The 20,347-nt window shown below is 39.3% G+C and overlaps 1 protein-coding gene across 4 annotated transcripts in view; it reads left to right on the top strand.

Moving 5' to 3' along the window:
- The window catches only part of ARID1B (AT-rich interaction domain 1B), a 324,803-nt gene that overhangs the window by 165,931 nt on the left and 138,525 nt on the right, over positions 1-20,347 (top strand). For 2 of the 4 annotated variants that reach the window (XM_054279183.1, XM_054279182.1), the window contains exon 5: positions 14,106-14,147. The exons of the other annotated variants lie outside the window; for them this stretch is intronic. In XM_054279183.1, the coding sequence (XP_054135158.1) occupies positions 14,106-14,147 (42 nt within the window). The remainder of the gene's footprint in view (positions 1-14,105; positions 14,148-20,347) is intronic. 4 annotated transcript variants of the gene reach the window in all.

Below are 20,347 nucleotides of genomic sequence, written 5' to 3'. Positions count from 1 at the left end.
TAATTTTTCTTGTGTTGAATAAAGGGGATGTGAGCACACAGCTCAGGGTTGTCTCCATGGCACAGGAGTGCCAGGCTTATGGTCGGGAAGCGAGCAAAGGAAGAAGAGGACGTACCTGCGTAGGCACAGGCACGTACCTTTGTGCTTTGGTGAAGAGAGACTCCGAACTAGGTTATTAATTAATGTAACAGCTTTTGAAAAGACAAAGTTGCACGTTTTAAAATTAAAATTATGTCTAACTAGACTTGGAGCTAAGGCAACTGGATTTTAAAAGCATGTTTATTTTTAAGGTCTGTAAAACGAAAGGGTTTTATCGCTTCAGCAAAATGATTTGGTACACGTTCACGCAGTTTTTGGTTTCAGGAAGCCATTGCTTGCTAGTACGGAAACAAGTTTTCAAGCCGAGCTCTACTAAATTAACGTTTGGTGGGTCTTTTTCCTTTCAGAAAAGACAAGCGGAAACAAACAAACAAAACATACACACAAAAACCACACCATGGGGACCGTCCTTTTCTTGCCTCCCCACGTGCTGTACTTGCTCCCCTTCAATGAGGAGGAGGGACAGAAGTTGTGGCAGGGCGGGTACTGATTAGTTGCTGTCAGTCTGCACAGATTAACACCTATTTTTAGGTTTTCAAACCTCTTGAGTAATACTAGTTAAATTGGCACAGGTTAATAACTTGGGGTCCACAGAGCCTCTTAACTGTTCACTGTGAAATTTGAATTAAAGAGACAGTCTCACATTGTCAAAACATTGAAAAAAAGGTTTATAGCCCGAATATTTACTGTATGTCCGTGTTTGTGTGCATGTGTGTACCCACACAGAAGATACATAGACTTGGAAAACAAAAATTGAAATTAATTACTTGGCACAAACAAACAGTTGGAGAATCTTTGCAGAATAAATCTGCAGTGAAATCGATTTTGAAAAGAAACACTTTCTTTCTTTACTTTTAATATAAATGTAACATCTAAAAATAAAACTTAAGCGTTATTTTTTCATGCATTTCTCCCTGTCCTCCCCCCATTATATCATTACACTGTTACACTGACACCCACTGGTAAAAGTTGATCTGAGATCAGGATAGTAAACTGAGCCTCTTGTTGAAGGGACAGCTATTACTCAGGAATAAAAAATAAATCAGGGATCGAAGAATAGCTTCTTCCCCTACCTCCTCTTGGGGGAAAAGCATTGCAATGGTCTTCATTTTGATTTTTTTTTTACAAGTTAGTGTGCAGATGTTCCAAACATAACAAGGGAGACCGCAGTGCATTTCTCTAAGAAACATAACAACATAGGAATAGCTGCATTCAAGGCAGCTTATTTCTAGACATTTATATGACTAAGGACGGACAACAGGCTGGCACAGATGAGAACAGGAGAAAGGTATTAGTATGTTAGTAGTTGCTGGGTTTAATGTTGTTTCCCAGGTAAAACAGCTTAAAGAAAACCAGAAATAATGGTCTTGCTAGAAATACAGTTGTGTGGGCCCTGACCTGATTGTATCAAAGCAGAGATGAATGCCAGTGCTGTGCAAGTCTTTCTTAGTCTGTTTACCCTTTATTTCAAAGTTGTTAGTGGTCTTGAAAGCCACTTGTGTTGGAGAAACAAGGCTTATTTTATTGAAATGTACCACAGCACCAAAATCTGGTTTGTGAGAGTGTCGTTCCATAGCCCTGCCTAGCACAAGAACAATACCACACAATTATGCTGTTTCAGGCTCTGAAATGGGCTTTCTTCCAAAACACCCTCCCCTTATATTATTAGACATGTTTCTATTAATGAAATGATTGATTGAAAATCTTCCTGTGTTTATGTTGTTTGGGCAGTAGTAGCTTGGATTTCCCCTGTCTAGACTAAAATTGTATCCAGCGGAGATGCATGGGACAGCTGTTTGTGAACTCAGAGTGAGACATAACAAATGAGCTGCAGCAAAACCTGTCTGTGAGTAGCTTCCTTGTAAATACAGTTACACATTCTTTATGCCAAGGGAAAAGCAGAGCCTTAGTAGAAATGAATACAGAAATAAGATGGACTCCACAAAACATGAAAGTGTTGAAAAGCCCTGCCAGGACTGCACAGTTCAGAAATTAAAACTCTAGCCTTTCACCTTTGAAATTGTAGTTCAGGTCTTTCTTTACATTCTGAGTAAAATGAGCTTAAAATAAGTATAAAAAGGAGTCTCTGTGATTGCCAGCTTAGTTTTACAATTGGTGCAGATAACCTAATTGGAAAGCAGGGTGACTGGTGGGATTTAGTTCTTCAGGAAAAGTTGTAAAGAAAATCTTTACTGGGGTGCTTGTAAAATACATATATGTATATGTTTCTGTATATATAAATATATATGTGTGTAAAGAAGAAATCTTTACAAAAGCAGTCATTGAAGTTGAGGATTTATACCAGGTTTTCATGCCTGAAGATGTACTGCTACATTGAATATTACCTTATATGCACACTGTCATACAGAAATGCTAAGTTTGGAAACCTGCACAAGGCTGTTAGCAATTGATTTGTTTTGCTTTTTCACTTCGAATAACAATAAAAGAACGAAGAGGAGGTTTACTTTGAAACTGAGACAGGCTGGGAAAAAAAATGCTAGCTTGTACTCTGTAATTATCCAGAAGCACCCTTGTAGACCCAGAATACAACTCACAGAGCAGGCATAAAGCAGAGTGAAGAATCAGAGTTTGCGAGGAGGTGGCGTGTCAATAGCATGCCACATCCCTTCTCCTCTCCACTTTCCTTTAATGTTGTTCTTGTTCTGTTTGCATGAACAAACTGCAGCAAACAAATGAGAAGAAACATGGGGGAGGGGGGAGAGCATTTAAAGTTCATATTGCAAATAAAATAGTTAAAAATGCTATAAACAGTTTCATAGTCATTGTTTATAGACTCTAGAATTTTTAATATTCCAACATGTAATTGAATTCTGAAGCCAAGATTCTGCAATTAATCAGGCTTTTATAAGTGAGCCGCTATTTACTAGCAGTAACTTTGAGAAGAATTTGGACTTAAATTACTGTGTTTGTTTGTTTGTGGCCATAACAAAAAAGTGAAATGCTTAAGTGGTCAGCAGAATTATACGTTGAGAGTTTGCCTGGGTTAGCAAAAGTCCTGATCTGTATAAGTAGTTCAAGCTTTTGAGAAACCTAATTGGTTTGATTCCTGTATGCAGATTTGGGCTTTGTGCATGTGAGTTATGGAACGTGTGTTTTTGGAGGACATGTTTTCAGGGCTTGTGCTCACTTTTCTTCAGTACAATGTCTAGAGAACTCAAGTAAAATGGAAAAAAAAATGCAAACACTTTGTTGGTTGTTCTAAGCTTTTATTATTGTGCACCCTACTTAGGACTGAAGTGATTCCTAGGAATGCTGGTATTTTTGCCTTCCCCATTGAAATGTTCAGTGTAAAGCTGGGCTAGATGTGAGAGACAGTTTTTCATTCAGTTCTGAGGAATTGTATGGCTATTGTGAGCTGGAGGAGTGTGGAGGAGTTATGGCACTGACTGGAGCACTTGTTCTTTCCCGGTCAACTCTTAAATCTTGATACCATAAGGGTCAAAAACTTGCCGGCTGTGACATCTGAATAATTTCTAAAGCATTTAATCCAGTCAGAGTGTTTATCAATCGTTGTACCACGTGTGAAGGCGACGGGGACTCGTCCTAAGATAATTCAAAAGGAAAGCACATATCGTTGGCAAAAATCAAGTATTTCAGCTGAGACTTGTCCCACAGATTTACCTTTCCAAGTTAAAGATGTAAACATAGAATACTGCCCAATGAATTCCTACTGCAGAGTTATTTGGCAGGTGTGTGGATAGTTTGTTGTGCAAACCATCTGTTCTAAACCCATACACTGGATCTGACAATACCCACCTGATGCCCTCATGAGTTGCCTAGATGTTGTCAGCATTAGCCACTCTTTGTATATGGCATGATATATGGGAGAAGGGGACATCATGAGGAGCCTTTGATCTACTTGGGAAATTAGGAGCCAAATTTTGAGAGTGTGTTACATTCTGCAGGCAATTGCCTTTATCCCTTCCCCACGTAATTTACAGTTTTGTGGAGCACCATGGTTCTCTTGCTAATTGTATCACACTCCTATGGCAACATTAATTTAGCTGAGTGTGCAATATCAGACATGCATTTAGTATGTTTTAATCATCTTCAGAAAAATATGTTTCAGCCCTTTTTGTACAAAAGCATCGGCTTTCCTTGCTTTTAAGTGTTGCTCATCTCCTTTTGGATCTGTTCTGATTTTTTTTTTTTCTGTTGAAAATGAAAAGGGTCATTTTTATGTTAACTGATCATTTTTCTCAAAATCATGCTTTAGAAAGTCCCAATTTACTGGTCCTACAGGGGAAGGTGGAGAGAAGAAGTGCAGCTATAATAAAGAATCCATTTCTTTTGACTCAGAATTAGGTTGTGAGCAAGTAGTACCATACACAATCTAGAAAACAAGTATAGAAGTACATAAAACATATGTAGGATAGATCTGATGGTGATAAATTTTGCCATGGTGTGATCTGGTGTTTTTTAAAAAAACACCAGTTTTTTCAGATAAAGCAAGAAGAAAAATGCAACAATTCTTGTAGGGTGGGAGTTGAAAGTACTGTGGGAAGTGGTGCTAAATTACAAAAAGGTGCTCAAAAAGGTGTTCTTCTTTTCCTGTTATTTTTGATATTTCGCTAGGTTGTGTAAGTTACCCATTCCCTCAAAAGTAGGAATAAAGAATGCAATTTACAATTGCAGTTGGTTGTGAGACACAGTAAAGGTTTTGAAATTAAAATCCTTTTCCTAAAACAGTGCTCCCTACATTGTGTTTAAACTCACCTAAAAATTATTTTTAACCCACATACTCAAACTAACGTTCTCTAAGGTGTAGGAATCTTTTTCTCTTGAGCACAATAGGAATATGTTGAATCTCTTGAAAACAGTTTCTGTTTTTCAAACACCTTTTCTTTTTCAGCATAGATAATTAACGCCTTCTTCACAGTGCTTGGTGCCCTTGATACATCTGTTACCTTTGACAGATCCTTTCTGTTTGCCACCTCTTCCGAACATGCTTCCAATATTTTCAGCACAAAATAGCTTTGTATCTTTGATGTTGGCTGTATACAGACTCAATTAAATAAGAAAGCTGCTGACAGAATGGTGTAGAGTTGAAGCTTTGTTTCTGTAAAGATTTTGTCCTTGGTCACTTATCTTCAGTTTTTACTGCAAAGTGTTTAACTTCTTTTAGACAAGATTGTTAAGACATGCATTTTATCTGGAACTGTGTTTGTTTTCACTTTTGCAGGTGCTATGTGCAGTAATTATGTAGAGATGTAGGTAAAGGGGACAGAGGAGTACTCTCCAGCTGCAGCCTTAAGCACCAAAACCCCTTCCCACTGGTGAGGGTGGCTTTAAAAAATGCTTCTCTGGAAGTTTCTGGAATATTTAGAAGCATATGGCAATTACCACCCCCTAGCTGCTGGTGGATGGCATCTTGTATTTAGGCTGAGGAACCCAGGTTTCTGTGGATAGGGCTGTTGGGGCTGCTCAGATGGGCCCTTGGGTCACTGAGCAGTGGCAGTGGGAAGCTCCAGCCCTGCTATTAGAGAGCAGCAACATTTAACCCTTCTTTGAGATTTTCTGTAATTTTTAAAGCAGTTAATCCACCAACCATAGTGGTTCCTCTGCAGTCCCACAGCGTGGTAGCCCCCAAGGGCAAGAGCTGTAGACACCCTTTGCAGGCAAGGTGTTATGTTGCTCAGTTTTGAAAGAGGGAAATCAAAATGAAATCACAATGTTGGAACAAGAGAGCGAAAAATACAAATGGATTAGAAAAGATGCAGTCACAATACCTAAATAAAAGACTTACTGGTGGCAGTAATTGTTACTGCTTATGTCACATGATATAATGACAGTTTTTCAGGATTTCCCACATATTAGAATGCATGAGGTTGGAATTTTGTTTTTATGATACCTACCACTCCTTTCTTAAGGGAAATTAAACAGCAACTGCTCTGAGATTTTGGGTTATGTACAACAGTCATTTTGATCTCTACACTGTCAAACAAATAAATATCAAAAGCATTTTTAGTGCAGTTACTCTGTTTCATGCAGTGTTCTGGTGTGAAAGAACTAATTGCATGTTACACATCTTTTGCATATATATATGAAAAACAGTATGACAGGAAAATAGAAAAGAATTGGAATATATGCTTACAGAGGGAAAACGTGCATGGGTATGTGTGTGTTTATATATATCTTGCCTATTTCATCTCCTAATGACAAGAGCAGATGAGCATGTTACTGCCATGGATTTACTGATGATCCACTATTGATAAGAGGCCTATGGAGCAGTAAGGTGTGACAGAGTTGTAAGGGATGGGAAGGTGCTCACAGATTCCCCTTCAGTGAGGGTGCACTGAGCAGAGATCTACACAATCCCAAATGTCCGTTTCTCTGGGAATTGTAATGTTTGTTTCTTGGTACAAACCTAAATATTTTTGTACTTTTCTGTCTTCTTGACATTACAGAAATTGCCCCATAGCCCCATTTTTTTTCTCCTGAAGTACTCCTGATATGTCTAATTCTGTTGTATTATATCTCACAAGGCTGATTGTTATTACTTCTAGTTAACTAATGTTTTCTTCTCTTGACCTTGTTCTCAGGATTTTGCAAAATATTTGCGAAGGGAGACTAATCCAGCAGGTCGGTCAATAGTAAGTCCAGCAATGTATGTTGGACTCAATGCTGAAGATGTGAATGATTTTTTTTTTTAATTGTTGTAAATCAGCTTCCCCAAAAGCACTGACATTTAAGAAAAACTTCAAAAATATAAGCAGGACAGGTCTGTTCCACTAACCAAGTTTTAAGAATATGATGCATCATTGTGTTTTATCTCAAACAATGGCTGACCAAGAACAGAGCTGCTTTAGTGAGCTGTGTCCTTGAGCCACTGTGTTGTCTGTACATGCTAATAAGGAGAATGAGGAGAATTAATAAGCAATTTGAACTGCGGAATAGTTTCTTGAAACATCTTTTCAAACCTTTTTAACACAAAGTAGCACACAAAGTTACTCTGTCATTTAAAGAGGGATCGTTTTGTTACTTATTTTGTATTTTTCAACCTAAAAGTTGTGGCTTCAAAAATTAGAACGTTGATCTTTATTATTGCTAGACCCAGTGAGCTAAGAGATAAATGACTGATACTACACAGAAGAAGCAATAAATGAAAGAGAAAGACGAAGAAAAAGGGGATGCCAGATTTAATGAATAATTACCGTGAACTGGGTCACATGGTTTCCAGTTTTTACATAGGTCAAACTGTGAGGCAATAGCATTTACTTAACTGAAAGGCCTGAGTAAGTAGTCTCAACAGCCTTTGTATAGAGAGTGAGGAAATTTCAGCTGATCTATCCTTAGTTCATGATATTTATACTATGTGACTGTCACATCTTTATTTCAGGCATAGATTCAGGGTCATAACAAAGGCGTGTCTTTGGTGTATTTATTCAAGGATTGCCCAGGGAACATGCCCAATACTCACTTGCTGCAGATCTGAAACCTAGCCTGAAGTACATGCATGATTGCAATTAAAAATAAATAAAACTGGTGGCAGGTAGCAGAGGAAAAAGGGAAGGAAGGGTTGTTGCAATTACCAAAGTTTATTATCACAGTTCAGTGTGCATTTAAAGCTGTGTACACCCTCAGTAAATCCTTGAAAACTGCCAGAAACTAGTGTGTGTCATGTAGGTTTGTCCCTGCTCAAATGAGAAGAACAATTACTTTCCACAATTACTGAATCCTAATTACTTGAAAAGGATGGCAAAGGGAGGAGATGTTAAAGCTAGTTAAACTGGATTTCATAAAGATATTAATGACTATAGCCATATTCATCTTTAAAATAAACTAAAGACTTTGAAAAATGAAAACTGGATTAACTTCCTATAACCTTCATTTAAAAGATGTGTTCAGAACTGGCGGTGTGTGGGCTGAAGGGAAAGCCTTAAAAGCTGAAAATCTACACTAGAAAAGGATTATGAGGGTGTATGTGCACCAAGCACTACGGCATCCTCCGTGTTCCATGCAATCCATGCTATTTTCTAGAGGCAGCTGAGGAAGATTGGTATGTGAAAATAGTAATTGGAGTTACATTTGCATTGCTCTGCACCTGGGCTAATGAGACCCACTGAGTTGTTGGAACTACAGAGCCTCTCCCTCCCCAGGAGTGGAAAAAGTCACCACCAAGCCCTGCATAAGTCAAAGGGCAAAATGGGTACAAGACCACACAGTTTGAATTTAACACTCTGATGTGTTTTTTTCATGGCACGATTGAGCAAGTCGTGCACCCCAACAGCAAGAAGGTGATTTGGCAGTAGTAATTCAAGAGGATGCACCTGTCTTTCCTCATTCTTTTTAGATTTTGTTATCACTGGGAAAAGAGTTCTTTCTAAACTGATGGATCGTTACTGAACAGGGAATACAAAAGTATTGCAAAATGCAAGTATTAGCTTACACATTTGTTTTGTTTTGAGCATATTTTAGAAGAGCCAGAGGCATGCCTTTTTAGTAAGCAGGCAGTTGGCAAAAACCCTCTAGGTATCAGAGAAGCCCTGTGCTATAATTTTCCTAGAATAATAATGTCAAACAAATGACAATAGAAAGCCTATAAAATTTGCAGCCAGCTGGGCAAATTCTCATGTGTGAACCACAGAAACTGTAAGTGCCCATATAAAATATTTTGTCTTGATCAGAGCTGCTCCAGTCTACTGCATCCCTTGCCAGAGTAGCTGTAACCCCCTCACCTGCCAGCTGCAAATAGTGGCTCCATTGGGTGAACTCCGAGGAGCTCTAGCCCCAGTCTCAGAGCAGCATTAAGTGTGTGCTGCATTGGAAGTTTTTGCCTGGGTAGTTAAATGTAGATCAATGATCCTTCTCAGCATGAATGTTAACAGGGTATTACATAGGAATCAGCATGCATCAGAAATTATTATAAGTGCTTATTTTCAGATTCCCCCAAACAAGATGGAGAGGGCTTTTTTAACCTGTCTTTTGTGAGGTAGTTATTTTGTCCTTGTGTACTTGGTATTCAGTTGTTTGGATAACAGTCTGGGCATTAAGTATGGCTGTAATTCCTCCTCTTAATGGTTTCCACTTCTCATGACTCTTGCTTAGTTTCACCTAATCCTATCTCAAACAATGTGTTGATGAGCCAAGAAGGGCTTGGGCTGAGCTGACAACTGAACCAATGCTGAAGATGGCTTTGAAAAAGAACAAATTAGAATAATTCTTTGTGTCATCTGATCACTAGGTTGTAAACTTTGTTCCAGAAAGGCCATGTTCAGCATTGCGCCTCAAGGGTTCTATCTATGTTTCAACTCCTTTTCTCTTTGACAGGGAGGTAAAAATGACTGTGTGTAATTTACTGTAAGTCTCTTGGTCGCGATGCAATATTCTTTGTTGAACTGCGTCTGTATGAGTCATTTATTGAGAAGCAAAATAGAACTACTGACAAAGTTTCATTACTTCTGACAAAAAGAGACTCAAGGCTACACACCATCTTGTTTCAGGGTACTCCTCCAGGTTACTCATTAGGTCCTTCTGGCTGACATGACATTTATGAATTCTTTGATCTTACAAAAAAATACTAAATGTTGTTCTATTTGACCATTTAATCATAGAATACTACAGAGGCAGTAGTGGTCTGGGCCATAGCTGTCCATTTTTGGAGTCCGTGTAAGTTGTGCAGGGAGGCGGGAAGCTCACCTTGCCAGGCACTGGGGAGGTTTCTGGACCCCATCCTGGGCAGCCCCAGAAGGCTGCGCTCAGACTGAGGGCAGCAGTGGGAGCAGGCTGTAGGAAAGTCAGCTGCCCAGGCAGGACAGGCGTGCTTCAGCTGTGGGACACTCCTGCTTACACCACTGATTGTGTCTCGTGTCATTGATCCACAGCGTATGGTTGATACACGCGCTCCCTAGAATACTACCCCTTCATTTACCCCTTACCGCTTGCAATAGTCTTCTAGCCCTGAATTGCAGGATACTGTGTAATTAGGAGCAAAAAGGCTGTTTTGTTCTTTAGATAATCTGGAAAAAAACTGACCAAAGAACAGTGACCAAAAACTGCTTTTACACAGAAATTAAATAGGGGGCAAACAGCATTCAACTGTAGCACTGTGTTTTGAAGGAGCAGGAAGTGTAGACTGGAGCAAAGATTCAGGGCAGTGCCTAGGGGAAAGCTGCTGTATCTGATGCAGATATAAATATGTACATGAAATCAACAGTGCTTCATTTAAGAATCAAGTCTGCATTTTTTAGTGATGCAGTGAATTTTTCACTGTAAAAGAAAAACACTCCACCTACCCAAGATATTTACATGTGTACACACTCAGAACAGTCAACTAAAATAAAAAAAGTTTAGCTGCCACAAATAGGTATATAATGGGAAGTTCTTAACATCAGATTATCTTAAAGCAATAATGAATGTCTTGTTTATTTTTTTATGTATTGGAATGGAAGGGATATATTCTGAAGGCAATTAAGAGAGAGATGGTGCTTGCCTGATTCTTAAGGTAATGTTCTCTTTTGCTGGGGTGATGTGGGTGCTGATTGAAGTACACGAGCGTTCCCACTAGAGGGGGGTCCATTCAGCCTGGGTTGTAGTGCATTTTGGGGTTTTTGTTGTTTTTTGTTTTGGTTTGGTTGTTTTTATTTTGGGTTTGTTTGTTTTGTTTCATTTTGGTTTTGTGGGGTTTTTTTGGAAGCTCAGCATGAGGAAAACCTTGTGGAGTCCCACATCTTGTTTTAGTCATCTTGTGTATCTTACCGTGTCAGCAGTTGCTTGTCTCTTACTTAGCTTAACTGTCCTTTATACAAGCAGGTGAAAATCCAAATGAAAGGACTAAGGCACTAGTGCACTGTTAAACACAGTAGTAACAAAGAATACAGCGAATGTTTCATTGTATCATCTGCAAGGTGAGGACAATTATTTATCACATAAGTGGGGTGATCATTCTTGGAAAAGTAGAAGCAGCTTTATCAGACCTGTTCATTAACATTCTTAATTAGAATTGTTATCTATCTTCACTCCAAACCATTTTACTGTCTCTGTGAGCCTTATGTTTCCAAGCATAAAAGAAAATATTTCTATCTATGAAACAGACTAAAGAGTGTGTTAAACTAGCTTAAATGTCTGTTTTACTCTTTGATGTCACAGTTTGTTCTTCCTCTCAGTTTCTTGGTGAAACTACAATTGAGTTTTGCACATGTGTTGGTCGTTGTGTTAATTAATGTGTTTTGAAGCTGTGGCAGTTGGGAGCATTCTCTTGGCCCTGAGCAGGAGCTTCCTCAGCAGAGCCCAGGTGCTGACAATATGCCTGTGCTCTGCACTGGGGCTCCTGGCATGTGAGGTGGCCTCTCTGCAGATGAAGTGCAGTGCAGAGCCCAAACTGAAAATCTGCCTGGTCTGTGCTGGGTTGGTGCAGGGTTCCCATGCCATCCCATCCATGTTGTGCTTCTGTGGGGCAGGGGACAGGCAACCCTGGACAGGGGCTGTCCACCCAGCTGAGACCCTTGGGAAGGAGAGGGAGGAGGAAGGGCCATCAGGGAAAGGGAGACAGAGTGTGCTGGGGCTGGAAAGGCTTCAGCATCTCTGATGGATTCAAGGAGGAAGTCAGAAGAGAAGGACCCTGTGGCACAAAGAAGGCTCCATTTTTTCTCTAATGGATCTCCACAATAGAAGTGTAGCACAGTAATGAGCATCCACTCTCTGCAGCTACCTGAAAGGTACAACAACTGAGGTTGTACCCAGGTGGGGGTCAGCCTCTTCTCCCAGGCAGCAAGTGACAGGACAGAAGGATATAGCCTCAAGCTCTACCAGAGGAAGTTCAAGTCGGACATCATGAAAAATTTCTTCACTGAAAGAGTGGTCAGGTATTGGAATGTGCTGCTCAGGGAGCTGGTGGAATCACTATTCCTAGAAGTCTTCAAGAAACAACTGGACATGGCACTTGTGTTCCATCAAAGGCTGGACTTGATGATCTTGGAGGTCTTTTCCAACCTTTATGATTCTACGATTAATGGGACTGGAGACAGCATCTGGGATATACAACTACATAATACTGGGTGGAAAAACTGAATAAGTTTGAAAAAGTTTTTGGGGTCTATCTAGTGGTGATAGACCCCAAATGTACCAGATGCTGTACCAAAACAGTAAGCCTAGTGAAAATGAGCATTGACACTTCAGATGTGTACCACATTAACCCTAACCCTAACCCCTAAGCAAGATGCTTCTGATAGTGGAATGACTTTTTTCAGAAGCCACCTGAGCGTCTGAGCAGGGCACTGTATTGTGACAAGCAGTCATACAGTTATTTCCAATCCAATGGCTGATTATTCTTTCTGGCCCTGGGCAAGTCACTTAACCCTCTGTTTCTTCATCTGTAAAATATATTATGGATATTTATCAGTCTCACCAGGACTGATTGTTTAATATTTATAAAGTGCCTAAAGGATTAGAAGCTTAATATAAGGAGCTAATATGTATCATATCATTTTAGATTGATTTTATTTACTTGGATTTTTTTCCCTACCTCCTATTGAATGAGATGCTATTTTATAGCCTCTTACTGTCATTCCTAATTAGCTGGACAGGTCACAATTGGGTAACTCTAGGTTCATTTTCTTCATTTATTCCTAGTTCCTGTGAATGCTTTATCTCCCTCCCACTTTTTTTTTTCTCTTCCCTTTTTTAATTTAAAGATGAAGAAATACCATATGTTGCTAAATTATGACATAAATATATTTAAGTGCTCCCATCATTGTTAGTTTATCAGCCTTTCCATTATAAACCCTCTTGTTCAGGGGTTTATAACTCTGGCACTATAACATGCTTCAGGGTGAAACTTCACATTCATTTTTTCCCTTTTGATTTGCTTTAAATCCTTCACTCTTCTTAAGTTAAACTGGAGATTAGATGCATTAGTTATACTAGTTGTATAAATTATAATGCAAGAGTAGGCATTCTAAATACGATGTAAATCAGAGAAACAGAGAATTTCCTAGTTGTTAAACTGTGAGCCTGAGAGGAGAGATCTGGGATTCTTTCCATGAGTGTGTCCTGGGCTTGGCACATAACTACTAAAAAATTATTCAATCTCTTTCTGCCTCACTCTTCTCTCTCTATATTGGGATGATGACATTTCTGACTTCACTGGTGTATTGGGAAGCTTAATTAATTAGAATTCATAAAAGACCAAGATTCTCAGGTGAAAGGTGCCGAAGTGTGAAGCATTTTTAAGGAGTCTAATGAAAAATCGGTGTGCCTGCTTTCCTACGGCTGTTCCTGTTGTTGCAGTGTAACGTCTATCAGCTCTAGAGCTGGGCAGTGTGTGGCAACCAGCAAGGGCTTTGCCACCGGTGTGGCAACCAGTGTATGGCCAAAGCAAGGGCTTTCGTCTGGAACACCACTCAATGACCTGACAGCTTGTTTTTCTCAGACTTTCAAACACTCACGTATCTCTCAGCCAGTTGGTCTCAGCCTTTGCCTGGGGAGCTTGTGTTCCCCAAATTCTAGTTTTCAAACAGTTGTCTCTTGCAAGACAGGACAGGAGCACGCAACCAGGACCTTGGCTCTCCTTGTTGCAGTTCCACTTGTGCTGGTGCAGAAGTACCCAGCCTGCTGAGAGGGTAACAGCAAGGAAAGAGGTCAGGGGTTTCCAGCTTTTTTTTTTTTTTTTGCAGGGACTTATTATGGCAGATCATTCTGGTTGTGCTCAGGCAGCTTTTTGGTGTAGTCAAAATTCTGTATGGAGAAAAATGTTCCAGCTGTAGTACAGTAAATTCTGGGACACTGGCAGGTATTCTTTATGTCATTCAGGTGGGGAAACCTTGTTTGTGTCGTGAGGGATGCTCTCTAAGTTTCTTCATTCGAGGATTTCTATTGTCAGCTGTTAGTTTTGCACATCCTATCATGTGCAGGTTTCCTAGGGTTGATCCAGACTGACACCTTCATTTACAGATCAGTTCTTTGCCTGAAATGTGGTGCTGTGCTCAGGAGAGAGAGGTTCTTGGTGGTGGCTAAATTTGAAATTATCTTTCTCCTTATAATTTCAGGTTGAAGTCTTGGCCTCCGAGGATGCTACATTTGGACACAAGGTGTGTAGTTTGGTGCAGTTTTGTTATATAGGTCCCAGCAATATGAATTGTTGGATGTGATGCCACAGAAAATGACAATTTTCAACCTGAGAATTGGGGGTCCTGTGACTTACATCCATCAATTCAGAAACTTTCCCTTGTGTGTGATAATCTGAGAATGGCACACAAGCTGTATTAATCCTTTTCTTGGTATAAAACTTGTGAGCAAGTTTTACTTGCAGAAACCCTCTCCATGTGGACCCGTGTAAGATCAGCTTAGTAGTAGTTTTTAAGATTGGACTTGCCCAAACGCTGAATTTATTCTTGTTCCATAGATTTGCAACTCAGAAATTGTACTTGTTGTCTGCTTGGCAGTCTGCTGAGTAAGCCACTTTGTTCAGGCCCTTTTTCACAGAGTATTTTGAGTAGGAAGCAGTGCATTGAACAGCTGCATCACCCTGTGTTCAATTGTAGATCAGCGTGTGGCAGGCAGTGTGTGTTGGAGAGATGACTTCAGACCTGCCCAGCTGCATGGATGGGCTGTGTCCTACCTGGTGCTCAAGTTTCTTTGGCCAGTGAGCATTGTGGTGATGACCACTGTTTTAACTGAGCGCTAATAGCAGATGATTTTAATCAGGGCAGATTGTGTGTAGGCTACAACCATTTAGCCAGGAAGAGTGGATGGGGAAGGGGAAATGGAGGTTGTAGGAACAGTAGGCTAAATCATGAGAGTGAAGAGTTTCCTGCTGCTGAAGGCCCATATGCTGTGATGCTACTGCAGGTGGAAAAATAGCAGTGCAGTTACTGTTAAGGTGAAAAGGAAAAGCAAGAAAATATTGAATAAGTTATCCAGGTTTATTTGGAATACAATAAGCAAAATTAACCAGCAGGGGGAAAAAAGCATTAAAAGTACATAAATATTCATTATGCCAAAATTTACATTGTGTCTATATTGTACATTTTTATGTTGATATGTGATAAAGTGATTTCAATAAATTATTAGAAAACAAACAGAGCTACTTTGGTATTATTTGAAGTATATAATATATGGTAGTCTGCAGTATTTTCTGATTTTTATTTAATACCCAGCAAGCATACAGAATATTCATTGAATATTTAATAAACCTGGAGGGTCAGCTCTTGTGAGCTCATCTCCATAATCCTTCAGACTAGGTGGGTAAAAAGAAATATTACTGATGATTATTTTTGCCAGTCACTCTCAGAGCTAAAAAAAAGCACTGTGGAGGAGGCTTTTGAGTTTTTTTCATGGCTAGATTTACAAGGTGTTTTTATGTCTTGTCATCCTGATGGACATCCTTTGAAACTCCTTTTTATTACAAAAAGTTTTAAGAGCTTTCTGTTGCTAAGCTTCTGTTTTGCAGAGCCGAATTCAGTTTGTTGCTAGCTCTGACCATCAGTGTCCAGACTACACAGCATCTTTTTTCCTAAGATTGGTCTTCAGAACCATCAAGATCTTTTAAACTCTCTTCTAATAGTAGCTTTATGTTCTGTAGTGAACTAACTATGCCTAGGAATGTCATGTACTTTTTATCAATCAAAAAGAAAACTATATGTATCATCCAAAACTTTTTAATCCCAGAATTTATTTTTGCTGTTTATTTAGAGATGCTGCAAAAGCGTTTTCTTCCCTTCTCTCCCTTGACATTCTTTCCTTACTGTCTGTCTCAATGACAAATAAATGCCAGTGTCTCTGTTACATTAACAGATGAGTTTGTGTGCCAGTAGGGAATGTGTATAAGCAAAATTTTTTAAATGAAAAATAGTTAATTTTATAAATTAGGAAGTAAGTTGATATGATAACACAGTTGGCCACCTAACAGTTGAGAAGGATGTGAGGTTAAAAATTTGCACCATGCAGTGATTTCCTTGGTACCTGCTTTTAGCCTGCATTTTCCTCCAGGGCTATTGTAGACTGTTGAGGGGAACTATCTTTTTTGGGTTTGGGTGTAGAATATGTCTCAGCTTGAAATATTGTAGGGCCCCTCTGTATGCAGGAGCAGAAGCACAGTTTGCTGCAGGGGATGACTCTTCTTTTGACTGCATCCATTCCACCTATCCTTAGATGCCACTTAGTTTTAAGCTGTTGACAGGCTGTGTTGCCTGTAGATACATACAAGAATAGTGTCTTTTAAAAAAGGATATTTGTAGACTACTAAAAGAATGTACAATGTCATTTGTTATTCTTAAAATCTCCATGATCTCAGTCTCATGGTAAATATGCATACTGGCAGCAAATGGGACTGTTTCTCGGGAAAAGGTTCTGAATGAGACATCAGAATATTGTTCAGCTTCGCTGTAGTTATCATTGGCAAAGCGAAGACCTGGCTGATGTAGATCTGGCCCCTTGAATGGCTGAGTCTTGGATGATGATCATCATCCTCGTGTTTGTAGAAATCAGCTACAGGATGCTTTTGATAGAAGTTATGCATATTGATTTAGACAAAATAATTCTTATTTTAGAAAATAAAATGAAAACAAAAGAAATTGTGTCAAACTTTCAAAATACCCAGGGAAAAGGCACCTTGAAGTACCAAATCCTGTCTTTACTCCTTAAGCATGGAGCAGGTGCAAATTGCAAACCATTAATAGCAGTCCTTAAAAATGTTTCCTCCTCCTCAACTTATTAATAAGTAAACAGTCTTCCCCAAACAAATGTAGGACATAAGGCATTTATTAGAGTAAAAATTACATTTATTATAAACTTCTTGTTTTCATTTTGTGCATATGTGAGACCAGTACTGTTTAAAAGGGCATAAAAATCTAAGCACATTTTCAATCAGTTTTAAAAAAAAGTTGTTGTTTGATAATTATAAATATGTAAAATAAGTACAGATTTGATTGCATTGCTGTCCAAAGCTTTCTTTTGGTTGACTAGAAGGAAGTAAACCCATTCAGCTTTCTGTGCAACTAATTTTACAGGAGGAGGAAGCTGTTGGTGTGCTGTAACAGCTTTTTCGAAGATGGTACACGTGGTGTTCAGTTCAGTTTACACATTTATTTGTGTGTGTACTTGAATGCATGTTTGTTTTTAAAGACAAAAACCTCCCAGCTTTTGACTGGTTCTTTTTTTCAGTATTTAGAAGGGTTGTGGTATATGTGTGGTTATGCATGGAGACATGTAGGGGGAATGACCACGTAGCAAATCATGAGCAGCTGATAGGTGATGTGGGACAGGCTTAACAGTTAGGCCTGGTTTGTTCAAATTCTGATGAGAATAAACTTACATATATAATAAGTTCCTTCAAAACCATAGTTGCCAAGAAAGTAAGGTAGAGTAAGAGCTCACTCTTACTGTATAGATGGAGTGATATCTGCCCAAGTCTGCAGTCAACACACAGGAATGTATTTCCAAGTTGGAAACTGTTTGAGTCCCATTAATCTTACTAAAGCCTAATGATGATTTGTAAAATACTAACAGTACCAATTTATTTTGTGTTTATTTTAGCTGAGTAGGAAGTTAAATTTTAGCAGATGGGACCAGTGTTTGCAGATGGCAGAGAAAATAGGAGGAATACAAAGATGTGGTAAAGAAAGAGAAAAAAAAAAGGTGCCCAGGGCAGAAGTAAAAGGTAAAATGTTTAACCATTTTGAATAATGCTCATTTAAAGACCAAGGCAATGAACAAATACAAATAGGAGTGTGGGAGTTTTTTAAATCCTCCTAAGAGATTCAGATGCTCAATTTCCATTAGAACCTTTTTATCCCTGAGGTAGAATTGAAAATCTTAGTGTGAAAGGTTGGTTATTATGTAAAGATTTAACTCACATTTTGTTGTTGTAGGGCATCAGTTGGAATTACGGTGTCAAATGCAGTAGCACACGCTTCATACAGGCTGCAAAGGGTGTCTGGCCCTATCTCGAGAACAGGATGCCTGACTTTTTAAATATCTGCGCTCGGTTTGCTCTCCCTCCCTTTCCCTAAAGCTTTTGCTGTCAGCATCCACCTGACCCAAATAACGTAGGTTAGGGAGGCTTCACTCAGTTAAGCCTGGTGAGATCACCTGGTGCACGTGTCCCAGCCTGTGTGTGGAGCTGTGCAGTGCCATCAGCCGTGTTGGCAGCGCTGGCCACAGAGCCCGCCCTCCGCAGCTAATGCCGAGGTCCAGTGATCCCAGCTTTGTGCTGCATTAATATAAATAAGTTTGTTAATGGCAGTCCAGCAGCTACATGTCAGAAGGCTCACAAGTTTGTGCAACAGGAAAAGAGACACTTCTGTTCCCACAGTGGGGGAGCTCCACCAAGAACAGGACTCTCTTATTTGGTAGCGAGCTTTAATCCTTCCATTGTGTGTCGTTTTAAGCTGTGTTGTGATGTAATTGGCTTAATCATTACTATTATGTTGCTTTGCACAAGTTAAGATTGTAATTTGACATATGGAAATAAATGGCAACTGGATTAGTGATTTGCAGGTGTCATTTAAAAGTGGGGCAGGGAAGAAAGCCTTTCATATTTTGCAAGTGGCATGTTTGCTTATGTACAGAGGCAGAATTAACCACACAACTGCATCTCACACTGGTTTGAAGTAGGAGAGAGCTTCACCTGTTCTTTTCTGGGACTGTGTGCTGCTGGGGTTGAGGAAAGAGAATCTCATTCCCGATGGATGTGTTCACTGTAGGAGTGATTTTATGTTTCCTTTGCAGAAGACAAATACAGGAGTAAAGCTTTCTCTTTGATCGAGAAATCAGCATAATGGAGAGACAGCTCTATCAAAGAAATACAGCAAGGGTGGTATTTCTGATGTGGATGTGTCTGCATGGTGGAGCTTCCAGCATTGTTCGTGGAACTAGCCATATTTTTTGTTTTATGACATGACAGAAAGTGATGACCTTGTCTCCATAATTTAGTAACTCTGGAAGTTGTTTAGAGAGTCTGTTCCTAAGTCTTTTAAAGTATGTGCTGCTGGATTGTATTTTTAAAGTGTTCTTTCTCTGATACAGGATACATGTGTTAAGAATCAAATATGCTCAGGACTAAAATATTTTTCCTCCCAAACATACTACTTTTACTCCAGTTTGTCAAGGTGTCTTTTGGTGGGGGAGTGTTGGGCAGAGTGGGGAGGTTCATACTTTTAGGGGAGGGGTTTTGCTTTCCTCCACCTTGTAGATACAGCATTATTGCAACAATCAGCACATCATGGTGCATCTTCTGTAGTCTACTTATTTTCATATCCCAGATAGCAGAAGTTCAAATCCCGAGGGTAAATTGAGCTATGCAGTGTAGCTATGTGTCAGCTTCCTGGTTTGAAGCATAGGACATCAAAGGGAATACATTTGGTGGCTGACTGTGAGTTATGACTGTGCAAACCTAGAAAGAAACTGTTGTTCTTGCAATATCTGTAACAGAACCCTTGAGCTATGAGATGGAGATGGCATGAGATAAAATTGAGAGACATGTTCTCAAGAGACATTTTCCTTTTTTTTTTTAATGTATTAGTTTGATTGCAGTAAAATAATACTTCTTGGAAAGAAAAAGAAAATAAGCAATTGAAAGAGAAGAAAAAGTAGACATAAAAAATTGTTCTCTTCTAATGCTTGCCTTATTTAAGACAGCTTTCTTTTGTTGAAGACTGTAAGCAGCCTTTGCTCCTGCCATCTGGTGGTTGCTAATAACAGTTGCATCTTCAAAGCCAAATTAAATTGTTTTAAAGCCAATTAATCCTTTTCAGAAGAGAATGTTTTCAAGGGTCAGAATTATCTCTGTCTTGATGTGTTGACACTTGGATTGTCTGTGTGTGCTTAGTATATGGGAAAATATAGAGAAATGAGTCCTCATTTACATCTGTCTTTGCACTGTTGACTTAGCTAGGAACCTGGGAGTTGTAAATAAATTTTTGGGTTTGTTTTAGCTTAGAAAAAATAGATACTCATATTAATCTCCAGTAAATTCTGTTTTGCTGCTTATAGGAGAGTTAGGATTGCATGTCTCCCCAGTTCTGTTTTTCATTTCTTTGTGGACTTGTTTCACCTGAGGTGTTCAGATGACTAAAAGGATTTTCCAACCTCTTTTCTTTGACTCGTTGTTAAAGTTGAGTTTTGGGGTTGCTGAAGTGCCCTCCATGCTGGGTGTTTTCCAAGTGTAGAGAATGGCATTATGTCAGGGAACAAGGTGCTCTTTTTATATTTTTAGGGACCCCTTACAGATGTATCAGTGTTTTAAAGTACTTATAACTAAGTAGCAGCAACGTGAACAGGTTTCTGTCTG

The sequence above is a fragment of the Melozone crissalis genome, unplaced genomic scaffold (genome assembly GCF_028551555.1).
Source record: "Melozone crissalis strain CALT ecotype California unplaced genomic scaffold, PUWL_Pcris_2 ptg000027l_1, whole genome shotgun sequence".
Taxonomy (NCBI): Eukaryota; Metazoa; Chordata; class Aves; order Passeriformes; family Passerellidae; genus Melozone; species Melozone crissalis.
Note: the sequence above shows the minus strand (reverse complement) of the source record. Positions and strands in the feature narration are given on the sequence as shown.